This window comes from Lithobates pipiens, unplaced genomic scaffold, assembly GCF_037356315.1.
Source record: "Lithobates pipiens isolate NorthernLeopardFrog02 unplaced genomic scaffold, aLitPip1_a1.2 Scaffold_19, whole genome shotgun sequence".
NCBI classification, from domain to species: Eukaryota; Metazoa; Chordata; class Amphibia; order Anura; family Ranidae; genus Lithobates; species Lithobates pipiens.
Window position 1 is genome coordinate 506,579,797 of NW_027507764.1, and position 25,487 is coordinate 506,605,283.

Consider the following 25,487-nt stretch of genomic DNA (forward strand, 5'->3'; position numbering starts at 1 on the left):
ATAATGCGTTTTTTTTCAAAATTGTCACTCTTATTTTTGTTTATAGCGCAAAAAATAAAAACCGCAGGGGTGCTCAAATACCACCAAAAGAAAGCTCTATTTGTGGGGAAAAAAACATCAATTTTGTTTGGGAGCCACGTCACACAACCGCAGTTAAAGCAACGCAGTTAATTGTCAGTTAAAGCAACGCAGTGCCGAATCGCAAAAAGTGGTCTGGTCTTAAGCCAGCAAAATGGTCCGGTCTGAAAGTGGTTAAATGAAATGCAATCAATCAGTGATCACCCGTCTCGCTAAATACACAATGAGATTGCATAGTGCAGGGATGGGGAACCTTGGCACCCCAGATGTTTTGGAACTACATTTCCCATGATGCTCCACTACACTGCAGAGTGCATGAGCATCATGGGAAATGTAGTTCTAAAACATCTGGGGTGCCAAGGTTCGCCATCACTGGCATAGTGTATGGGCATCTTTATACAAGCACATAGGGGAGAGTGGGCAGAAACACTCGGCTGTCAAGCCCCGTTCACAACTCTGCATAGCGGGAACATAGTGGGGAGCATTCCCAGATGCATCTTTTTTTTTTTTTTGTGAAGACTTACAGAAAACGTTTGACCTCTGTCATTGCCAACAAGGGATATATAACAAAGTATTGAGATGAACTTACTTACCATATACTAATACTTATTTTCCACCATAATTTGCAAATAAATTCTTTCAAAAATCAGACAATGCGATTGTCTGGATTTGTTTCCACATTTTGTCTCTCATAGTTGAGGTATACCTATGATGACAATTACAGGCCTCTCTCACCTTTTTAAGTGGGAGAACGTGCACAATTGGTGGCTCACTAAATACTTTTTTGCCCCACTGTAAATCTAAACCCTACTTGGATGACTTTTAATTTTCTAAAACCCTTTTATAATAAACAGTTGTTATATTTCTTTTTCCATAAAATACCATTTCATCCTTTTTTTCAACCATTTTAGGATCTCAGTGCGCTGATCTTGCTCACTCTCCAGCAATGGCTTAACATTATTGCTCTGGATCAGCTTCTTGGTAGTGACAATGGCAAACCAATTTTCAAATTGTGTTGGCATGACTGCTTGTAGTCTCCACTAGGAATACTTGTGACAAAGTGTCAACTCAAATGTCAAAGGTGCACAATTGGGATATAGTTGTCATCCAATAACCGAAAGTGCCTGAACAAAGACTTTGGTTGCAGGATCACCTGGTATGCCTTTAATATAAGTTATAGATTCAAAAAGCTTGAAAACAACTTAAAAGGCCAGTGTCATGTGACCCACTTCCTATGAGCCCAGGGCAACAAAGCTCTGCTCATCAACCTGGACTCAAATGAGAATGCGGCAGAGAACAGTGCCTTGGCATCAGCCCAGGTTTAGGCTTTAATCTAGTCAGTAGTTCTACATTAAAGAGCTTCTTTTGCTATAATAAGAGAATCACTATTATTAGCTTTTGTGTTGCTAATAGACTGACCCTTTGCATGGAACAAGGTTCGCTGAACAAAAGAATTCCTCATTTTTTTTTTAGTTCCAACATAGTTTTCTTTTTTAAGAATTTTGTTTCCTTTTACCAGTTTTCACAAGGGATGCTCAGACCGCTGTATAATTTTTTTATTTTTTTTAATCTTAAAAAGTATCTGCCCTCCTTGGTTTTTTTTTCTTAACTTTTTCATGTTTATTTCCATGCCTTTAGTATTACTGGCGACAAAAAATATCATATGTTATTACCTGTCATTTCAAAGCGTCAACATCTGATTTTCCTTTTTAATTTTATTTTTCTTAAATTAGTAAATTAATTACAGATGCATTTTTTTCTACTTCAGATTTTTTTTTGCTTCTATCTTTTTTGGCTCGTTAACTGTAACATTTGTATTTATAAATAGGAAAGAATAACATTATTCGGATATAATTACACAATTGAATACCACTTTTTCCAGATAAATATTTATGCAAATTGTAATGGTCAGATGTGAAATCAAATATAATTATTTTGGCTGTGTGTCTTGAAAATATTTTGTCCAATTGACCATCTGCACTTATCATATAACATTTTATAATCTTGGCATTGTTTAGTTAAAAAAAAAAAAAAATTGTTTTCCCACAGCTCTGAAAGTGAATCTGGCTCTCAAAGTGCTTGTGACCAGCTTGTTACTCCAACAGCACTTGCAGCTTGTACGAGGGTGGACTCCTGTTTCACACCATGGTTGGTTCCATCGTTTGGAGTGTCCGTTCAGTTTGCACACCTGGAGCTACACTTGTGTCATCATGTGGATCAGTTAGGCTCAGGTACATGTTTATAACTGATTATAAATAGACATTTTGCTGGCTTATGGAACAATGGCATGATCTGAGTTTTCAGACAGACGTGCCAGTTAACAAGCTATACTATGTCATGTCAATGTAATAAAGCTGACTATTGAATTTTTCATCATTCACACATTAACATCTGGTGACCTCTGTTTTTTTAAATTTGTGTGTGACCAGTGCTGGAGGAATTAAAATCCTCTAAAGTAGACCATTGCAGGCACGTGTATTTGAATGGAAGGAGCAAGCCAGAAATGATAAGGCTTGGAAGGAAATTGTAAGATGATGCTGAACAACCTAAAAAAAAGCACCACAAAGAATATAGCACCATACAAAGGCTACCAAACACAAATCATATGTTATTGGATATATATACAAAAAGGTACAGCACAAAGGCCAAGCCTCCCCTCCAAAGAAAAGCAGAAAACACTCTCCCTCCATCCTCGGCCCCTCTATATACTAAACACGTTACACTCATTAAGGTGCATTTATCCACATTTGGATCTAATTGGATCCTGGATGCACAGAATTCTATTTTCTCTAAACTGACCACTCATAATGGCACCATTATCAAATGATTACATGCATTTTGCAATGTCCTCATATATATGCAGGTTTGACAGTGCCAGTGTGAATGAGACCTTAAAAGAATAAGTTCACCTTTGGGAAAATGTTCCACCTGTTTTTAGGCTGCCCCCCTTCACTGTACTAGCTGTCACTTTTTAAAATCAGCATAGGAATGCAGGGCTCCACCCACATGACCATGTCATTCATTCACACAGCTCTGGAAGTCCCAACATCCTTTGTGGCTGTCAACTTGTAGTTCTCAATGAACTACCATGGCGCTGTGGGACTGCGTTGGCAAGCAGTAATTCTTTCCAGCATTGCACATGTCGCCACATGCCGATCGATAGAACTCTATGAAATGTCACATTTGAAAACCAAAAAAAAACAAAAAACTTTAAACTGTGTGATGCATCGATATCATGAACAATACACTGATCCAGCCAGACTGCACTGCACACCAGCTGCTGCATTGCAATGCAGCTGCTGGCGTGAATGAGCCTAAACCCACATTTTCATTATCTCCCTCTATACCAACATCGTCTCCACACTTCTAAAACATGCTTCAAACTAGTAACAACATACAAAGCCATTCACAACTCTGGTCCAAGCTACTTCATGATCCTGATGTCAAAATAATACTCAAACCATCCTCTTTTCTTTTACAAAGATCTCCTGCTTTCTAGCTCCCATGCTTACCGCATGGATTTCCCCAAAGCCTCCCCCTTCCTCTGGGACTCCCTATCCCAGTCTGTCCAGCTATCTCCTATACTGTAAGGGCCGGTTCACACTGCAGGCGCGGCGAGGCGTCTCCGACTTGCCTCGCCGCGACCTGCGGCGAGCTCAGCGGCGACTTGCAGAGGACTTCTGTATAGAAGTCAATGCAAGTCGCCCCCGAAGTCGCCCAGAAGTAGTACAGGAACCTTTTTTCTGAGTCGGACTCGAGTCGCTCATCTCAGAACGGTTCCATTGTACAGAATGGGGGCGACTTGCGGGAGCGAGGCGAGTCGTGTCGCCTCGCATCGCCCGCTGTGTGAACCGGCCCTAAGGCAATCCTAGAAAATTCTCTTCAGGAAATCCTATCCCTCCCCCACCTGATAAATTACATTTTTACTCTCCACATCAGCTCTTCCCATACATATTTCTTTTTTTTTTTTTTATTACACTTTTTACCTCACTTGTCCCTCCTTTTTGGATTGTAAGCTCTCGTGAGCAAGGCTCTCTCAACCCTCTTGTGTATAATTGGGTAATAACTCTGCTTTATTAAGTGCTGCGCAAACTGTTGGTGCTATATAATAATAATGTTTGTTTTCCCTAAAGAAAGCCTAATGAAAATAATTCCTTTTCTACATGTAAACGGCACTTGTTCAGAGGATTCATATTTTTTATGCATTTTAGGGCTCGAATCAGCTAGTGCACAACCAAAAGCCCTCTGTCAGCTGAGATCACAGAGCAGCTCCAAGCTTTGGATTGATTCTGACCATATTTCCGTGATCCACTGAGCTGCCTGATTGACAGCTGGCTCCAGCTTTCATTGGCTGGCTTTTAGCTGAAGCCAGCTGTGCCTTTCTTTCTCTCCACGCTGGAAGGGCAGAACAGAGAGCAGTCACTGATAATTACTGCTCTCCACTTGGGGAAGACACAGAAATGAGCGATCAGCAGTCATGTGATCACTCCGCTCTCAGTCTCGGAGTCACACCAATGCTGCAGCATTTTTACATAGTTACATAGTAGGTGAGGTTGAAAAAAGACACAAGTCCATCAAGTCCAACCTATGTGTGTGATTATATGTCAGTATTACATTTTATATCCCTGTATGTTGCGGTCGTTCAGGTGGTTATCTAATAGTTTCTTAAAACTATCAATGCCCCCCCCCCTGCTGAGACCACCACCTGTGGAAGGGAATTCCACATCCTTGCCGCTCTTACAGTAAAGAACCCTCTACGTAGTTTAAGGTTAAACCTCTTTTTTTCAAATTTTAATGAGTGGCCACAAGTCTTGTTAAACTCCCTTTTGCAAAAAAGTTTTATCCCTATTGTGGGGTCACCAGTATGGTATTTGTTTATTGAAATCATATCCCCTCTCAAGCGTCTCTTCTCCAGAGAGAATAAGTTCAGTGCTCGCAACCTTTCTCCATAACTAATATCCTCCAGACCCTTTATTAGCTTTGTTGCCTTTCTTTGTACTCGCTCCATTTCTAGTACATCCTTCCTGAGGACTGGTGCTCAGAACTGGACAGCTTACTCCAGGTGTGGCCGGACCAGAGTCTTGTAGAGTGGGAGAATTATCGTTTTATCTCTGGAGGTGATCCCCTTTTTAATGCATGCCAATATTCTATTTGCTTTGTTAGCAGCAGCTTGGCATTGCATGCCATTACTGAGATCTACTAGGACCCCCAGGTCCTTTTCCATCCTGGATTCCCCCAGAGGTTCCCCCCCAGCGTATAGATTGCATTCATATTTTTGCCACCCAAATGCATTATTTTACATTTTTCTACATTGAACCTCATTTGCCATGTAGTTGCCCACCCCATTCATTTGTTCAGATCTTTTTGCAAGGTTATTGCCCTGCTTAGCTTAGTATCGTCCACAAATACAGAGATTGAACTGTTTACCTCATCCTCCAGGTTGTTTATGAACAAGTTAAATAGGATTGGTTCCAGCACAGAACCCTGGGGGACCCCACTAACCACCCCTGACCATTTCGAGTACTCCCCATTATGACCACCTTATGAATTCGTCCTTGTAGCCAGTTTTCAATCCATGTACTCACCCTATGGTCCATGCCAGCGGACCTTATTTTATACAGTAAACGTTTATGGGGAACTGTCAAATGCTTTTGCAAAATCCAGATACCCCACATCTATGGGCCTTCCTTTATCTAGCTGGCAACTCACCACCTCATAGAAGGTTAGTAGATTGGTTTGGCAAGAACGATTCTTCATGAATCCATGCTGATTACTGCTAATGATACCGATCTCATTACTAAAATCTTGTATATAGTCCCTTATCATGCCTTCCAAGAGTTTACATACTATTGATGTTAGGCTAACTGGTCTGTAATTCCCAGGGATGTATTTTGGGCCCTTTTTAAATATTGGTGCTGCATTGGCTTTTCTCCAATCAGCTGATACCATTCCAGTCAGTAGACTGTCAGTAAAAATTAGGAACAATGGTCTGGCAATTACTTGACCAAGTTCCTTAAGTACCCTCGGGTACTTAAGGAATTGAAGTCAGTATTTACAGTATGTTCACTTTTTCCCAAGTCATTACTTTTACTTTAAAGATCTTTTCTGCTACTGGATTTTATGAACCCAGTGGCATAACTAGCAAATCTGCAAAACTTTTACTGTTAGGCAGAGATGTACTGTTGCCTGACAGCATCAACATTATTTTAGTGCTGGGCGCACCTTGTTGCCACAGATCCTACAAGACGGCCCATGTGACGCAGACACTGCTGGACAGTGTCCAAGGCACAAGGCACTCTTCTCTTTGTATTGCGTATGCAGACACCAAGCTCCTATCTTGTGCAATACAGAAATATTTCTTGATCAGTCTCCCCCTCACTACAGCACCCAAAATACCCTGCAGGACCCCCCTGACGGAGGTCTTCAGCAGAGCACAAGGTATAGACAGGCCTCTTTCTGCACAGCTTGTGATGACTTATTTCCTAGACTCAGCAATGCTGAATTGTCTTGTGTCGGTAAGTAACTCCTGCACATTTGATGGCTCTCAAATTATAAAAATAAACCAAATAAATCAAATAGTGACCCATGGGTTGCTGCATGCACAGATATGTGTTCAAACAATTCATAAATAGAATATAATAAAAGTGTGCTGCGCTACCAATCTAATTTTTGTGCAACATAATACAAAACAACTGAGCACCTACTTATTAATAATAATGTCCTTCATATATTTCAAGTGTTAGATAATAATTCATATTGACGGTTTATTAAAAGTGCATAACTGTGAAATCTTCCTAACATTCTAAACCATTTCTTCCCAATCACTACTCTCAGTGCTCTCAACTTAATGGTGTGATATACACGCATGTAACATCACATCCAGCTTGGTTCTCTCTGTATCACTATCTTATGCTAGGGTCCTGCATGAACCTGTAGTGTTGCCTCTCACTCACTAGGATGTTCAAATTCTGTTAGATGTTCCTCCAGGGTAATAGTTTGTTGGTCCCTTTTTAAGAGCGTCTTACATCAGACAGCTAAGTCTGTTTACATGTGGCCATCCATATTGCTCAGCAGGGTCTTCCCATGTCCACTCAGCATAAACTAACCAGGCATGGATGTGACATCCATCCCACTCAGCTCTGATCAGAAAGGGAACTGCTCACAGATCCCCTGCTGATTGGAGCGGACTCTGCTCCATGTGAATGAGGCCTAGGGATACAGTAATACAATAATGTCTGGTGGTCATAGGAAATATTGTTCTACATTATTTCTGTAGCATTCACTCTAGCACACCTTTCATCTTCATCAATACAACTGTCACTCACATCTCTGCCTCATATCCTTTCACAACACGTGCAGTTTTGTTGGTAACAGCTCCAGTCCGCACTTTTTCACTCTCCTGGCATAAATTTCTTCTTTCATTTCCTTTCACTCTGCCAGTTTGGCAAAACATCTCTTTTCCAATTTTATTAATCACCATACCAAACACTCTGCCGCTCTCAAAAGTGACTTCACCAGTGTTCAGCTTTGTTGAGCCTCATTTTGCAACTTTATAAATAGATTCAAAAACTGCCAGCTGTCAACCTGAAACGTAAAAAGTAACCTTTTTTGTTTTTTAGAGGAGCAGAATTCAGTATGCATTTCTCCCATTTATCATGCGGCTGTCACTGATGGCAGAGACGCACAAAGAAATTCACAGTTATATTACAGCAATACAGACAGAGACATCAAACTGCTCTGGGTTTCTGGTTTAGGAGATCAGCAAGCTAACAACACTCACAGCTTTAGAAAGTCAAAGCTGTAATGAAGCAATTCCAGGCAACAGATTAAATCAATCATTGTACTATTAATGCTATTTAGGAAACACTGCAGCTAAGAGTACTGAGTTTTCCTAATTGACATACTACAGTATATAATCCTCTTCAGCCAGATTCCAGAGAGTTCCTTAGATGGGAGGTTGGTGTATCTACATGTTTTTCCGTCTCGCGCTCTATCTTTTGGTCTATCGTTAATCAAATTCAAACTTTAGAGGCAAGCTTTAATCTGATTGATGTCTATAAATATGTAAATTCAATGAATGCAATTTTTGACCAATTGATAAATAATGCATAGTGAGTAAAGGAGGTAAACACCCATCTGGAAGCCTCTGGAAAGAAAGGGTTAGTTTACAGCATATTTAATGTTAAATACCTTTATGGAAGGATAATTGACTTATATATGCTTTTACAAATCATGCAAATTCATTAATTGTGATATTTTATATGTATTCTCTTGGGGATTTTTCCAGATAGCACCTTAAATACCCAGGAAAGCCAGGATTTGGCATTTGTAGCTGATTGATGTCAACGTGAAACTTGTTTGAGTGGACACTTTGCGGTTTATTTACTAAAACTGGAGAGTGCAAACTCTTGTGCAGCTCTGCAAATAAACCGATCGGCTTTCTTTTTTTTTTTGTCAAAGCCAACTGAACAAGCTGAAGCTAAAAGCTGGTTGGCTACCATGCACTGCTGCACCGGATTTTACACTTTCCAGTTTTAGTAAATCAACTCCTTTGATACATCAGGGTTTCTACATGTGAGAGAAAGGAAGGAGTCTGCAGTGAGTGTGGTTGAGAATCTCTCTCTTATGTTACAAACAGGTTAGGAAAAGGGGATCCCACATCTCCATATTAGCAGTGATATGGATTAGTGCATTGCATTTTTTTCATGGATGAAAACTGAAAAAGCTGCATACATCCCTGTACACCTTCCAATTACTGCATGCATACAAACACTCCATAGGTCTATGGGTTATTGGTCACATGCATAGCTATATACATACTGTATGGCTGCTAGGACTTTCTGGCTTTTGGGCCTCATTCACACCATGTGCAGAGACCAGGGTTTTTCTGCACGCATTCTGCAAGGACACAAAGAAAACAGTTATTCTCCATGTGCCCTGTTCACACCACAACACGTTCAGATTTTTTCTGCGCAGGAATCTGCAGTTTTCTGCACAAAAAAAAAAAAAACGTATGTGACATCAACATTGTGGTGTGAACAGGGCAGAAGAGAAAGTGATAACTCAAGGTGTGATGTCTATCTGTGCATAAAAAAAAATGTGCATGCATACAGATGTCCACATGCATAAGAACACACTAAAACGCACATGAAAACTGATGTACACTCGTGTCTCTGCAAGTGAAATCTGCATGGTTTTTCCATCAACTTTTATGCACGTATGGTGTGAACGAGGCCTTTGCTTTGCCTTTTTTCATATTTTGTAATGTCCTGTAATTTTGTGGTTGGCTCAGTTTTATGCTTCCACACTAGTTTAAACTCAAGTTTATGTATAGTCCATGGAAGACTAAATCATGTGATTTGTACATAATATTTAAACACTGGCCATGTTTTTACTCACTATGACACTTTCATTCTGCTCAAAAATTCTGTGAGCCTGTCATATTTTCTATACAAATTGCTTCCTTTTTCCATGTACCGTCATGTTTTTCTTGGCCTTCAGAATGTTTGAATAGATCTGTTTACGGTTGGGATTTTTAACGATGCCCATTTCAAATTGTTTCTTTATTCGGCTGTGTAAAGGTAATTAGGGTGTGGAAAAAACCTAATTTACACAATAAAAGTGTTCCGATTTAGGGCTATTAGGATGCCTTATGAAGGATGTCTTTTAAGGGAATGCCATTTCCTTATTATGTTTTACCTTTGATGGTCTAGCAATGTGTTGTTCTTTTTAGTCATCTTTCCATGTTTTCTAGATTATACTTACCAGTAATGAATTAAAATAGAGGCACTGTGGACATTAGCCTGGGACCTGGGCTCTAAGTCTCTGTACACTGATGTACAAGCACATCCAGCACCTGTGCAACATAGCAGCAGTCAGTTAATTTAATTTTATTAGTCAGCTTAGTTAAGAGATGATCTCTGGTTTGTTGTTATGGGGTGCTGCACCTTCTGCACATCTTCTTGCTTTGCCTATTTGAATACACCAAGTGTGCAAGACTGACGTGACTCTACTATGCCTTTTTATAAATAAATATAAGGTTAGAGGAAGGGGTTTAGAACATAGACTTGGGAGTAAAGTATTGTATTGCCATAACGTTGGATTTTTTTATCCACTATTAAGTTAATTCAAATAGATCTAAACCCAACCACTATGATATATTTAAACATGTTTCATATAACTTCAAAACTTGTTTTCAGCTTTGGTAAATATGCAATCTTCATTAAAAGAATACCTGATGATCCTGCCCTGAAGACCTGTGTTCAGGTATTCCCTGTTATGGGGTGACAACCCTCTTTCGGTTGCGCTTTCATATCGTCATCCTATCGCATGCATCCCTGGTGCAGACTATAAGCAGCTGACACACATTGCGCAAGCATGGTTTGCTGTTGTCACCATCAGTAAAGCCAGTCTATAGCAATATTGGGCAGCTCAAGCTAGGTGAGTGTATGTAGACAGGAAATGGCTGAAACAGGTTCAAGGAAATCAGCAGCCCTGAGATTTAAACATAGATGAAAAAAGTGAAAACTGTATTTTATGAAAAAGAAAAATGGCAGTTGTTGTGCATAGTGGGGAAATTTACCAACACCAAGCTTTTAGCTTTCATTTGCAAAAGTTAACTGAACAAGTTGAAGCTATAAGATGATTGGTTACAATGCACAGTTCCAATTTCAGTAAGTGCCCCCCCCCCCCCCACGGTGTTTTATTCAGTTAGGGCCCGTTCTCACCAGGAGGTGTGTCCTAACACATGCACTTTTTTTGCATGTTCCCACGCATTGCATTTTAGGGCGGGAAAATGCATGATTTCTACACCTACTGTGAAGCCCTTGGGATTTAGATTTGCTTTCAGCCCATGTTCACATTGGACCGATTTGGCATGCGATTTGACGTGTCAAATCAGCAGCTATTGCCTGCAATGGCACCGTCCAGATCGATTCAAGGCCGCATTGATTCCCAAAATTAGTTCCTGTACTACTATTGGCGACTTTGGGGGTGATTTGAATAGACATGTGTGCATGAACCTGCACAGAAGTCTGTCAGATCGCCCCCATAATCATACTGCATCGCCAGTTTGGAATCAGTGTGAACCTAGGCTCAGGATTATAAGTGTCTCAACGGGTATTGCTCCTGTGACTGCTAGTTTTACTAAATTATGTTTTATGGTTTACCATTTTGTTTATAGTGCCACCCAGATGTCTGCAGCCTTTCATTTCTGATAAAACAATGCCAAGTGACCTTGAATATATGGTGGTGTCTCTGAAAGAGCCCCAGGTTTACCTCCGACAGTGGAGTGGATCGACTGTGTGCAAGGAGTTGCAGTTCTCCAGTGAAGTAGAGTGCCAGCTCTTGGAATGCCGGAACCTGACCATGAGGAACCTAGTCAAACAATTCCATCTTCAAGGCCAGGTGGCTATATCGATTGGAACCCTGGAAAAGTTAATTGATAGCACCGTGCTGGTGGATCCAATATTCATAAACTTTGGGCAGCACTCTGTGCACTCTATTAACACTGCAATCCAAGCTTGGCAACAGGTAAGGAATCATGTTATTCAGGTTGCTGGCTCTTGTGCATAGCAAATGAGGTCCATGTCTTGTACAGTAAATATGAAATATAGAAAGACATTGTAAAGTATGTGGTGTATTGTTTTTTTGTAATGTGATAAAAGGTGTAATAATCATTTAAGAGAGAGGTAATGTCTTCCCCTGTGTATTAGTGCATGTGGAAGAAATATGTGTATGGTTGCAAAACTGAGGTTGCTGATGACATTTCTGTAAATGCAGGAGATGCTCCTCATATCAAGCATTTCTGATCCATTAGAAGGTGATATTAGGAACCTTAGTCAGTCATCTTACTGATAAACCTCTGTAAGCATGACAGACCAGTCACTTAGTCAGCCAAATGTACCATGTAAGCTGCAAGTCCACTGTGAATTTTTATTGTTGTGGAATCTTGGTTTTTAAAGTGATTCTAAAGGCAGGCATTCCCTTCATTAAGGTAAAAAATGTACCTGTTTTTTATGGCCCATTCACCCCCCTGTATATTTACCTAAGCCCGATCTCGATACAGTGCACTTCCCAACTGCAGCGGCTTTCTTCTCTCTCTGCTCATGGAGATAGCAGCGGGAGCCATTGGCTTCCACAGCTGTCAATCAAATCCTGAGAGTAGGGGGCAGGGCTGAGCCATGCTGGGTATGTCAATAGACGCACACAGCCCAGTTTAGGAGCAAGCCTGCAGGTGCGCCCCCATAGGAACTGGTTTCCAATGGTGGCGCACTGAGAAGAGAAAGAGCCCAGAGCACGAGAAGAGGAAGTTTGGGGCAGCCCTGTGCAATGCCAGGTATAATGTTTATTTTTTTATTTTTAAAAAATGAGGCTTTAGAATGAATTACTTTAAAGCTGAACTTAGATAAACAGCTAAAGAGATTAAATGCATATAGGGGATTTCTATCTGTCCATTTCTGAGATTGACTCTGCCACACAGCACAGCCCTCTCTAACAGAACCGTTGACCTGTTTTTTCTCTGCTGCAGTTCAGTAATATGTACAGGTGTCATCCCCACCTCTGTGACTGGGCAGTGAAAGGAGAAGCAGCAGACGACTATGAGCTCCTTGCCCTGTCACTTTGCTTCCTCAGTCTTTCAGCACTACTGATTGTCTAATTGTGGTGCTCCTCCTTATCTCAGTCTGATCTCTGCGGTACAGAGACTGCAAGAGGCTGATAACAAGTCAAATTTAGGTACTTGCACTGCTTAAAAGCAAAACTATATTCATTTTTTTTGTGTATATCTGCATAACGTCCAGCATTAAGGCATCTATTACTTTTTCTTGTTTCATAATATCCTCATATTTTTAGCATTTTGTTTTTAAATCTCTAGATTTAATTTTTTAGAGCATTCTCAATTTTACTCAAATAAATTTTTATTGAAAAGAGGAATAGTACATGAACATAATAAGCACCAGGATACAAAAACTTAAAGTTGCAATGGTATACATACAAAGGTTGCTAAACTGAAAACAAGGATATCACCACCATAGAGCATTCTCAATTTTAAAGCATACACTGCCCCAATTTTATTTTTGGTTGCTTTGCTTACCATGAAGTATGGTAGGATGCTAAAGATAGAGTGTGATGAACGTGTGCAGTTATTTTTGCAAAAACTGGAACATTTCTGCAAATTGTTAAGGATTTGTCAGTGTAGCCTAGTTATATGGTAAATGGATGAATGATCACATTGTGGGATCATTCACCTTTTTGTAGCCAGTTCATCATTTGTCTGCCATGTTACACTACTTGTTAACTGATGGTGATGAAATTTAGCAGGATTCACTGATTTGCTTTCGCCTACCCTGACCTGGTCAAGAGGGTTTGCCAGATCACCAGCTTTTCTAGACATGCATTGCAGACCCGTGTGGGTTAGGTACAGGATCGTGTGGCTGGAAGTCAGAGTTCAGCATTAACAGTGTATTGAAGAACAGTTCAGCAAATTCAACAGGCTCAGCGGGGAGAAAACCTGAATATCCAAACAAAAGAACTCGCTGCTCCAGGTGAGACAGGAAGCCTAATGTTATCACAGGTGCCCGCCTCGGCTCCCCTCCTCATACCATCAACACTAAAGAAATGGCTGCACTTCAAGATCCATCAAAATTCTTATTTAATAATGAGCATCCCAAGTTTTACAGACAGTCCAAATGGTAGACTCGTTTGACACACTAACAGGTGCGCTTATTCGTTACCATTACTAATGAATAAGCACACCTGTTAGTGTGTGAAACGCGTCTACCATTTGTAACACTTGGGATGTTCATTATTAAATAAGAATTTTGATGGATCTTGGAGTGCAGTCATTTCTTCAGTGTTGGGGAGCAAACCTGATCGGAACCACTTACAACTTGGGCAGCAGTGAGCCTACAAGATGCAATCTGGAAGAGAAGTGGAATGCAGCCTGGTTGGTCCATACCCAAATGGGAAGGCTTCATCATAAGCAGACGTAGTCCCTGGACTGTCCCTACTCCTCTGGAACCATTCCCTGTCTCCAGTACTATTCCTAACAAATGCGATTCCTTTGCCTATGCTAGCCACTTGCAAAAAGTGTGCTAAGCCTGGAAGCCGGAGTCTTAATTAGACTCTGGCCCAAGATAGCCACCAATGTCACATGGGATGCCACCATCCAGTCCGATATCTGCTTCCCTGTGACCAACCAACTTCCTTCCCTACTTGCATTGTTGCTGTGGTTAAACGCTATGTGCAGTGGTGAATACAGACTGCACCTGCATACACCGTGCTACCAGCTATACATTTTTTTGCCATTTATCTGGTCAAACAAACATATATTGCTTTATCAATTTGGTACTGCTGGTCATGGACAGCGGATGCAGGCCATTTCAGAAAAACTGTATACAACCCGTTCTTTATAAAGAGATATGAAGAGAGAAGGGCATCATGATTTCTGGATTCTCTTGACAATGCAATTGGTAGGTTTTTTTTTAAGCTGAATTCTTTGCAGTTATGAAGACACAGATTAATCAAGCTCTTTAATCTTGGATATATCAGTATTCATCCTTTTAAATACAAGCAGTTAAAGTACCTGAATTTGGCCTGTCATTAGCCTTTTTGCAGTCTCTGTGCAGCAAAGAGAAGGGGGAGGGAGAAGCAGTACAAGGAGCTCATGTGCTGACAATAAGTCATGCTGATAGGAAGAGAAAGTGTGAAAGAGCTGAGCTCATCACTGTGCATATTCTCCTTTCATTGTCCAATCACAGGCTGGGTCGCATTCCACGATGGCCTGGGCTCAGAAGAAGTTCTGAATGATGCTGGCCATCACACTAAGGACATCAAGTGACAGGAAAAAAGGCCTGCATGGAAAATCTCTGAATTGAAGCTGAAAATTGCAGCTTTGGCAATTTACGTTTTTATTGGGATAATAATTTGACATTTTTAGCTGGAGTTCCGCTTTAAGTCTATGACAAGTATCCTGCCTATCGGAACCAGTACACGTATAATCAAACTCTTCACAAAATTGTGACTTGTCTGCAAAGTATTAGATGGAACAATCTGTCTCGATTTTCCAGGGTGAATGAATAAATTTGATCATCTCTAATTGCTTGCCTTTTTCACATTTAAAATTTAACTCTGCTTTCATTATACACATCTGAAAGAATAATCACTAAAATGTTTTTTGAAAAGTGGGAGAGAGTTCTTTATTTATTTTTTTTCTTTTTAAAATGCATGGGATTGATTTATGTGTGTGTGTGTTACAAATGGCAACTACCTACAAGCATCTCATGACTATTACAAAATATACAAATTGTAAGTTGTATCCTGTCTTGACCCTATCACATGCATGCGATATATTAAATGGGTAATAGGCCATTCAGCATATGATTGTTAATCACTCTATTTGTAGAAGCCAAATCATCAATCTTGATTGTGTAAGAATCACTTAGACATGAGGCACGTGCTGGTCAGTTGCCCCTGTAGAGAGGCTTTAATGGAGTGCTTGTGCAATGTCATAGATGCTCCTTGCAATTCCGCTCAACTCCCTTCTAGAGCTGTTTGTCTCTTGTAATTAATTGTATGTGTAACATTGGGAGCCAGAATTCCTAGCCCTAAACCCCTTGGCTAATAAAGCGATCTTCCCTGCCTCCCCTGGGTTCTCAGCTGCTCCTCCCATGAATTAACCAAAGAAAAACAAAGTCATTTTTATTAATACGCCTGCAGAGCCAGAGAAGCGTTTGGATTAATTACCTAACATGGCACTACAGCAGCAGCCCTACTAGAAGATGAAACATCTGTTTTATATCAAACATTCTTTTTAAGGGCATTCCATGGCTTTGCTTGTTGCAGGAGGACATTCATAAAACAAGAGCTAGTGTGATCTGAATCCTTACAGCTGGTTTGAATATCACTGCAAAAAAAAGAAAAGAAAGCATTTGCAGTTAAAAATGCTGCTCTCAGTGTCTTGTTCTGCATAACGCAGACTAATGGACAAGGGCTTGCTCCCTTAATAGCGATCAAAAGTATGTTTCTGGTCACCTACTATTCGATAAACTGGCATCTTATTGTGAGAGAAACTGGATCACCTTTATAGGTGTCTATGACTTTGGACTCATTGCTACCACTATGTTGCATATGACTGACCATGGCCCTGTATCATTAGTAAAATGAATCACCCTAGCATCAGTACCATTGGGCTTAAAGTAGAACTATTCCCCCTCCGTTAATAAAAACAAGAATCGATATGGGCTGCAGCACTTATAGATGAATTTCAGATATGGGCATTTTTGCATAGTTACATTGATCCAGTTTTCAGGGCTGTCCTGCCCACTTTTGTTTAAAAGAACATGAAAAGGTCACACGGTTATGTCTTCCCACGCAGGGGGTCTTCACTATTAATGCAATAAACATAACATTCAGCCACCTGGCGCTCTTGTGACAGTTTTACTGCTCGGAGTATTGGTACCTTTTGGTCCTCCTGACCATCAAACACGTCCTCAGTGTTCGTGCACAAATGCTGTGCCTTAGCTCTGCATCTTTCCTTGCAGCTCTCCAGCTGCTCTGTGCCTCATGGACTCTCACTCAGGCTCGGCCTTGGTCTGTCCTGTCCTGGACAGTATGGCGCATACCAGCACCTCTCACGGCTCCCTTCACATGCTGACCCCCTAGGGAGGGTGGAGCCCTGAGCGCTAACTCTGGCTCTCATATGAAGCCAGCTCACACCTGTGCCATTAGTGTGCTTGATTCTTACAAAATCTGGGGTAAACCACCATTTTAAACAGCGGCACAGGTGCACACTGCCACACAATGTAAATATGTATATATCACACCTGTGGGATCCTTGTGAAATCTGGAAATCACTGTAGTTGGCCTCGCTACTATAGCGATTTCCACTGGTCCCATGCCTAGTGGTTGCCCTGCTGCATTGTGATCCCAGAGCCTGGGCTCCATTCAGGGAACACTTTTGCATTCTCTCAAGGTGGAAATTGTAGTATCACCTCCTCCTTGTTCAATCATAGAACACTTTGTATTCATTAAAATAATGCAAACTGTTCTCTAAATGGTTCTAATGCCAAGCAAGTGACCTCCATTCCTTTATTGGTGCAAACTGGACCAAAGCCACAACGCAAAAATATCCATACCTGGTATTCCACTTTATTTATAAGTGCACCCGCAGTTTTTTCTTAGTCCCCCTGCAAAGACTCACAAATGCTTGTCGAGCCTGTTAGTAAAATCCACCTAATGCAACTTCCTGTGATGGTGTGACAACAATGCTGCACTGCTCCTAAATTCATAGCAGAGTTGCCACCCTGGTCCTGCTTGCACTACAATGGAATAAAAAATTGTTGCATGGGGTGTGGCTGTTAGCATTGTCTCTGCAGATTCACAAACATGTAACTTGTCTATCAGCACCTGGCCATACCCACACATGCCTACTGCTTTCTGGATTGACACCACTACCTACTGTTTCTGAAACCCCCCACACTGTGAGCTGCAGTGTCTGAAATGGGGAGCATTTGAGACGCATGAGAGCAGATTTAACTCAAGGAAGGTAGGGGAGATTTTTTAGTTACTTTGAGGCTTGTGGATTAGGTACTTGCTGAGACTGCCATACAGGAGTTTTTAGCTGTAATTTGTTTTAGCTTGCTCCTAAACACTCCTATTATTGTTTATGTGAACAACATTGTGCTTTGCAGACAGTCGGCATAGAACACAAAATATTAGATGGACCCTATCCAACAGGAAAAGAAAATTAAAAGAAGGAGCTGGTCATATTAAATACATGTACCAATTCTGAACATGCTTCTAATATGCTTAGGGGCTTTCAGAGCATTCTAAGCTTTTGCTTGTGCAGCCTTGAAAATAGGCATTTTGAGCCCAAAGGAAGCACAGGTGCCACTAGCAGAAGCCTGTCAAAATCAACAATAGGCTGAAATACATAGTTTTGTGCAACTGTACATAATTCTGAACAACACTCACGTTTAGGGCATTATGTGTTCAGGAACATATGCCCCGAATGCAGGAACTACACGCTTGGGGCCATTTTCCTAAATGTATATGACTGTAAAGGGGAGTACCGCTTGGAACATCGTACAGCCACCCCACCACATATTTCAGCCTGTTGTTGATTTTTACAGGCTGCTGCAAGCTGGCTGTATGCTGCATCTATGCTTTCCTTGTACCGCAATGGTACAGTGCAATGGATCTCAATTCACAAAATGAGACTACTGGTTCGGATGAGACACTCAGTCCCTTATTTTGGTGTATTAAACTGTGAATGCATATCAACACACGTCAGAATATTCTAATACGATTAGATAAAACTGAAATATAATTGTTTTGGGTTACTGTGCTTTTCACATTATCACATTGCAATACCATCAGCATGTATATCCAGTGGGACCCTTGAGCACGCAGAGTATAGATACGGTAAGTGTAGGTGTAAGAAAAGCCGTACTAACTATACTGCATTACTGATAGCTCCTCCATGTTGATGCCGAGTATACATTTTTTCACCTGTTTGACATCATTAGCCATGTTCAATCATTGATGTCAGCCTGTGTAGGGGTATTTGGCTATGTTTGCTGGAACCTAGTAAATGAGACATATCAGATGTTCAGAAATTACCTGAAAATGGTCTCCACTCATAGAAAGTTTCCTGCTCTGGTTAAAAAAACACAAGCAGGTCTGAGTTACACACATAAATATAACAGGTCAGATAAACACGTGAATGGTTTTATCCATATGGAATGTGACTGAGTGACTTGCTAACTGTTCCTAAATGGAATATCACCGATTGGAAAGTAAATGTGATAGAGTGTTGTGTATTTCATTAAGTGTATCCATATGTTGCACTGTATATTCCTGACAGGTACATACTCAGGCTGGTCCTCCTGATTTATAAAGGGATTTGGCAATGTTAACATGAGCTTCAGGAGGGCATATTTCTGTAATTGTTTTACTAATTTTCTTGTTTCCTCTCATGTCAGGGGTACTTTGCACCACATGGTGATGGGGTAAATGTATAGCTTCTGATTTGAGGATGTATAGATGCTTCATAAAGTCAGTTTACTAAGAAACCTACTGTTTTTAATAAAAAAAAATACTGTAGTCGATAATTATTTTAGAAAGTTACAAACATTTCTTTGAAATATTGATATGTCTGTGTCTATAACTGCCTGAACCTGTCCACAAATTTTATTTCTTTAATAACGAAAGAGGGCATCGAAATCTAACCCTGATACTAAAACTTCAAGGAATGACTACTGCTATCCACTGTCCAGACACTTTTTTAGGGTCATCCTATGGCTAAAGTAAGATGTTTCTAATGCCGCGTACACACAACCGGACTTTTTGACAGCAAAGGTCCGACGGAACGAGTCCATCGGACAATTCGATCTTGTGTGGGCTCCATCTGACCTTTGCTTGCCAAAAATCCGGTGGACTTTAGAAATAGAACATGTTTTAAATTTTCCCACCGGAACTCCGCCGGACTGAGAAATCCATTCGTGTGTATGCTAGTCCGACGGACAAAAACCGACGCTAGGGCAGCTATTGGCTACTGGCTATGAACTTCCTTATTCTAGTCCAGTCGTACGTCATCACGTTCTAATCCGTCTGACTTTGGTGTGATTGTGTGTGGCCAAGTCCGTTCATTCGGAAAGTCCATCAGAACTCCGCCGAAACTCTGTCGGAAAGACCACCGGACATAGTCCCTCGAAAAGTCCGGTCGGGTGTACGCGGCAAAAGGGTTTTTTGTTAGATTTTTTGTCTTTTATCTACTGTTTTGGACTTGACTTTTTTTTAGATATCTATTTTAAACATATATTGTATAGTAGGTGTTCTGCAAACTTTTTATATATTTCCTTTGATTTGGTTAAAGAGCACCCTTTGTGGGCAAAAATTCTTACCTTCCATTTTGCTATGTTTTATTGCTGTCTGTGTCCCTGTTAGAAAGAGTCACTCTTTGTATTATTTTCTGGGATCACTATCTGACTGAAAGAGAGGGAAAATACAAAACTGTCCCCGGAGATCAAATAGAGAGGAGATTTTCTAACAGACACACTTGCTCTAGTGTTAACTGTCTTTGAGGAAAGTTCCCTTATTTTGGAGAAATGTCCTCTCATTTCTTTGGTGCGTACAGGAGAGAAAGTGAAGGGTAACGTATGGCAAGAAGAAAAAAAAATGCTGAAAAGGGGGTATAACATTTCCCTACTCTAGTTAAAATGGGGAAAAAAAGTTTTGTCTATAGATACAATTTAACCATTGCTAGATTCAAAGTTCAGGCAAGTATACATTCTCTAAACTGGTTGTTTGACATGCAAAAATGGTTCCACTATTGTTTTGGGGGGAAACAGGTGCGTTTAAGTATATTTTCATATACAGTTTGTCAGGCATCTCAAGAGAAATGAATGTGGAAAACACATTTTGATGTATTATAAAAGTCTTTTCTTTTGTCTTCCAGAACCAGTGCCCCGAGGCAGAGGAGTTGATCTTTAGCCATTTCGTCGTCTGTAATGACACACAGGAGACACTGCGGTTTGGCCAAGTGGATACCGATGAGAACATAGTGCTGGCCAGTCTCCATAGCCACCAGTACTGCTGGCGCTCTCACAAGTCCCCACAGGTACAACCAGAGTGGTTTCCAAGCCGCCAATACATTTGATTAAGCCTTTTATACATTTTCTCATGGTTTCATTTTTAGAAATACCATAGCAAAGTGAAAACAGCGAGCAGTTTCCCCCAAACGATTTTGCTGATCTAAGAACTATACCGAGCTGCTTTCTAACAGTCATACTTGCCAAGTATTGTTAAATCATTATTGGTCCATTATTATCTTAACTAGCATGTTCATATTTGATTTTTCAGCATTTATGCACTTGTCATTGAAACTTTGGAGATAAATCTTTATAGGTCTTTTTTAGCTGAGCAATGAAGTTCAGTTAACACAAGCAACCAATTGGAAATCTTCATTAAATGGTGTAACTGTAGCCTTTTTCTTTGTGCATTTCAAAAGAGCATCCGATGCAGCATGCCTTATCTCTCCTAAACCCACTAGGGGGAACCATGGAAGACAATAAGCCACCAAGGTGTGAATGGAAAGAAAGAAACAAGCCACATCGATGACTTCCCCTTTAACATGTTTTAACCAAAAGGGCTTTCTCTATGAGTAAGGCTGCATTCACCCCTGAGTGTTTTCAGCTCATAAAAAGCTCATCTCAAACGTTCCCAAATGCCCAACAAGCAAAATTCTATTCATTTAAATGGCCCATGTTCACATCTGAGCATTCTGTTGCCTGAAACAAAATGCCTGAAGCTCAAAAAAAGTACTTGGTGACCTTTGGACCTAAAAACGCCAGAAGAATGCCCTAAGAAACACCCAAAAAAGCACCTGAAAACGATACGCTCAAGTGTGAATGCAGCCTTCCCTTTGTTGGGTAAAATGTCTATTATCAGGAAGGCTCCATGGGCGGGGACTGTTACTGTGGTTGTCAGTAGCTCTAGTAAACCAGTTTATACTCTATGTAATGTCATCAGTGTGTGGCAGCTAATTTTATATATATATATATATATATATATATATATATTATATGTTTGTAGCGTAGACAGCTCCGTATGTCACCTGCATCCATTGTTTGAGGCAGAGAGGGAGGATATGGCTTAGAAGCGGAGGGGGACACCAGTACACACACCAAGGTGTGAACTTTGCAACTGCTTGTCTCGGCAGTAAAGTGGGAACTGAACTATTTAGTTGCATAGAAACTACCACTGGCAAATGTAAGGAATCAAGCGCAGGGTCTACTTGCCATCCTAGTGCAATTGCGTATTTTATTCAGTAGATGCAACAGTCTCTAATATACAGAAGCATAAATCACTTAATTTGAAAACCATCACTGCTGCAGTGGTAAAAAGAAACAATGGTTCATATTGCGCTACATCCACTGGAATAACAGCACAGAGAACTGATACAGGCAGCCCCCTAGTTACCAACACCCGAGTAACGAACGATTCCTATTTACAAATGGCCTCAATGTTGGCCAATTGAGCTCCACGATGGTCCTGGATACCTCCGAGCAGCTATCTTGCAGCGCTGGACACATCCCACACTGCAGTACTACATGTGCTGCATGGCCGGGAAGAGCCCCAGATAACGTAACTGCATGCCCAGAAGCGCCCGAACCATCCCACATCAATGCACAGGTGGAAGTTACACTTACAAATGCAGTGTTCCGACTTGCACACAAATTCCATTTACGAACAAACCTACAGTCCTTATTGTGTTCGTAACTCTGGGACTGCCTGTATTGCAAATCTAGAAAACTTAGGCTGGCTATACATTACACAATTTTCTTATTCAAGAGCCTACCTGACTGCATACAAATTGGAAGTGTTTTGGTTTGACTTCATATTATAGGGTTTTGGCAAATCTAAAGGAAATTGTACAAGAAAATTGTGTAATGTATTGCCAGCCTTTTTGTATTGCATTTCTTGTCATGGCACCATGTAAAGACCTGTTCTTTTATTTAAAGCTTCCTAAGCAAACATGGTGATTACATGTTTTTAGAAGGTTTTCAACATGATGTAAACGAGTCCAAATTATCCAAAGACACAGAAACAAAAGAAATGGGTGTTCTATCAAATTTCAGAGTAGAATAATCTTCTAAAAATTCTGTGGCTACTCTTAGTTTCATAAACACCTCATAACGCTCTGCTTACATCTTACACAAAGCTTGTTTTCAAGATGTAATGATAAGCTTTCTGAAGCTTTTATTCCTGCGTCTTCCAGTGTTTATGTGATTGCTTCTGGCAGGTTTCTAATTTTTTGTTTTTGAAGTATAAAAGTATATCAACCATTGGATTTAAGAGAATCTGTCACCTAGACACATGAAAGCATGATGAGTGAGTTTGTGTGCTTATTTCAGTAAAAAAAAAAAATCATACTACTTTAACCACTTGACCACTGGGCACTTAAACCCCCTTCCAAACCAGACCAATTTTCAGCTTTCGATGCTCTCACACTTTGAATGACAATTACTCAGTCATGCAACACTGTACCCATATGAAATGTTTGTCCTTTTTTTTTACACAAATAGAGCTTTCTTTTGGTGGTATTTAATCACCGCTGTTTTTTTTTATTTTTTGCGCCATTAACCAAAAAAGCCTGAAAATTCGGTTAAAAAAATTGTATGTCACTGAGCAGCGCTGTGGGCACTACACATCCAGCCCACAGCGCTGCTGCCTTCTCTCCCCTTCTCCCCTCCCACTGTACCGATTGGTACAGAGAGGGGAGAGAGGAATCGGCGTCATGACGTGACGCCAGTTTGACAAAGCGATCACGTGGTAAACAGCCGCTATCAGCGGCCGTTTTCCGTGATCCTTGATGCGCCAGGGGTCCGCGGGTGCGCGCCCCATGAGAGCAAGATTCTGGAAGGCCATCCATGGACGCCCTCCCAGAATAAGCCGACCACACTGTAGCCATCTTTCGGCTATGGCCCAGTCGGCATATGGTTAACCACTTCACATGGGTTCACGCCATATGATGTCGGCGAATTGAAGTGCTGATATCTGAATGATGCCTGCAGCTGCAGGTTTTTTTTTTAGCAAGGACCCTAGAGAATACAATGGCGGTCAGTTAAACTTTTTATTTTGTACGGTATTCGCGCATCAATTTTTCGAATGTGTTTTTTTGGGGGGAAAAAACTTTTGTGCTTTAAAAAAAACAAAAAAAAAACAGTAAAGTTAGCCTAATGTTTTTGCATAATGTGAAAGATAAAGTTACGCCGAGTAAAGAGATGCCTAACAAATCAGGCTTCAAAATTGCACATGCTCATGGAATGGCGCCAAACTTCACTACTTAAAAATCCCCTTAGGCTTTAAAAAAAATTTCTGGTTACATGTTTTGAGTTGCAGCGGAGGTCTAGGACCAGAATTATTGCTCTCGCTCTAACGCTTGCGCCGATACCTCACATGTGTGGTTTTAACACTGTTTTCATATGTGGGCGGGACTTAAATATGCGTTAGCTTCTGCGTGCTAGCTCACGGGAACAGAGGCGCTTTAAAAAAAAAATGTATTGTTAAATTTACTTTATTTATTTTAGCTTGACTCCCCCCCACTAGAAAAAAAAAAATTTTGATCACTTTTATTTCTATTACAAGGAATGTAAACATCCCTTGTCAATAAGACCCCACATCTCGCCTCTAGGATGGGAAGCCTGAAATAAAAAAATAAAATAAAAAAAAGATCACCGCTTCCCAGCCAATTTTTTTTTAATACAGAGGCCGGGCGTGACATCATAACATCGCGCAGGGCCTCTGACCGATCATAGAGACTCCGGCGACCATCTGGTCCCCCGGAAATCTATATTGTGAACATCTGGGGCCGGCGGATACTGTGTCCGACTCACCGATCGTAGCGGTGAGTCGGCAGAAGCACAGGAGGGGGGGACGTCCCCTCTCGCCTCCCGTAAGAACGATCAAGTGGTGGAACGGCCCGCATAGAATCGCTGGCTCTAAAAAAAATGATATCTGAATGATGCCTCTAGCTACAGGCATCATTCAGATATCCACGCTCAAAGCCGAGGACATTATTTGGCGTACGGTGGGCGGCAAGCGGTTAATTACCAAAGTTTGGCACCATTCCCAGAGTGTGTGCCCAATTTTAAAGCATGACATGTTAGGTATGGATTTACTCAAAATTGGGGTAATTTTTTTTTTTTTTTATTAAAATATTTTTTTCCCCAAAAATTTGCTTTTGAAAAATTGCTGCCCGAATACCGTGTGATATAAAAAGTTACAACAACCACCGTTTTATTCACTAGGGTCTCTGCTAAAAAAAATACCTATGTTTGTGGTCCTAGGGTAATATTCTAGAAAAAAAAATTATGATTTTGAAATGTAGGAGAGAAATGTCAGAATTGGCTTGGGAGGCAAGTGGTTAAATCAGTTTAATACGTATGAAGTATTACGTACTTAGAACAGTGACTCTCAATCATGTTCTTTATAGTGGTTGTTAATGTTGAAAGCTTTTTACCTTCATGCATTCTATGCATGAAGGTAAAAAACCTGTGTGCAGCCCTACCACCCCCATACTTAACCGAACCTCATTTTTATCCAACAATGTGCACAAGAGCAGCGCCTCTCCTGGGTCTCGCCATCCACATTGGCTGAGCCACAGCAGTGAGAGCCATTGTTAATCCCAGGCAGTGATGAGGGAGTGGGGGTCAGGGCCAAGCCACACTCTGTGTGCCTTAGGCCCCTTTCACACGATAGACCCGATCGGATCCGCCTTTCATGCGATAGACCCGCTAGGATCCCTTTTTCAGGCGGATCCGAGCGGGCCACCCATTGACTTCTATGGGCAGGCGGATATCAACGGAGATATGTTCGCTGACACCCGCCTGTCATCGGATCCGACA

At 40.9% G+C, this 25,487-nt stretch overlaps 1 protein-coding gene across 3 annotated transcripts in view; it reads left to right on the top strand.

The window, feature by feature from the left end:
- Window positions 1-25,487, top strand: part of VPS13B (vacuolar protein sorting 13 homolog B) — a 1,337,220-nt gene that overhangs the window by 1,158,352 nt on the left and 153,381 nt on the right. For all 3 annotated transcript variants that reach the window (XM_077493096.1, XM_077493095.1, XM_077493097.1), the window contains 3 exons: window positions 2,128-2,309; window positions 11,261-11,610; window positions 20,537-20,698. In XM_077493096.1, coding sequence (XP_077349222.1) covers window positions 2,128-2,309; window positions 11,261-11,610; window positions 20,537-20,698 — 694 coding nt within the window. The remainder of the gene's footprint in view (window positions 1-2,127; window positions 2,310-11,260; window positions 11,611-20,536; window positions 20,699-25,487) is intronic.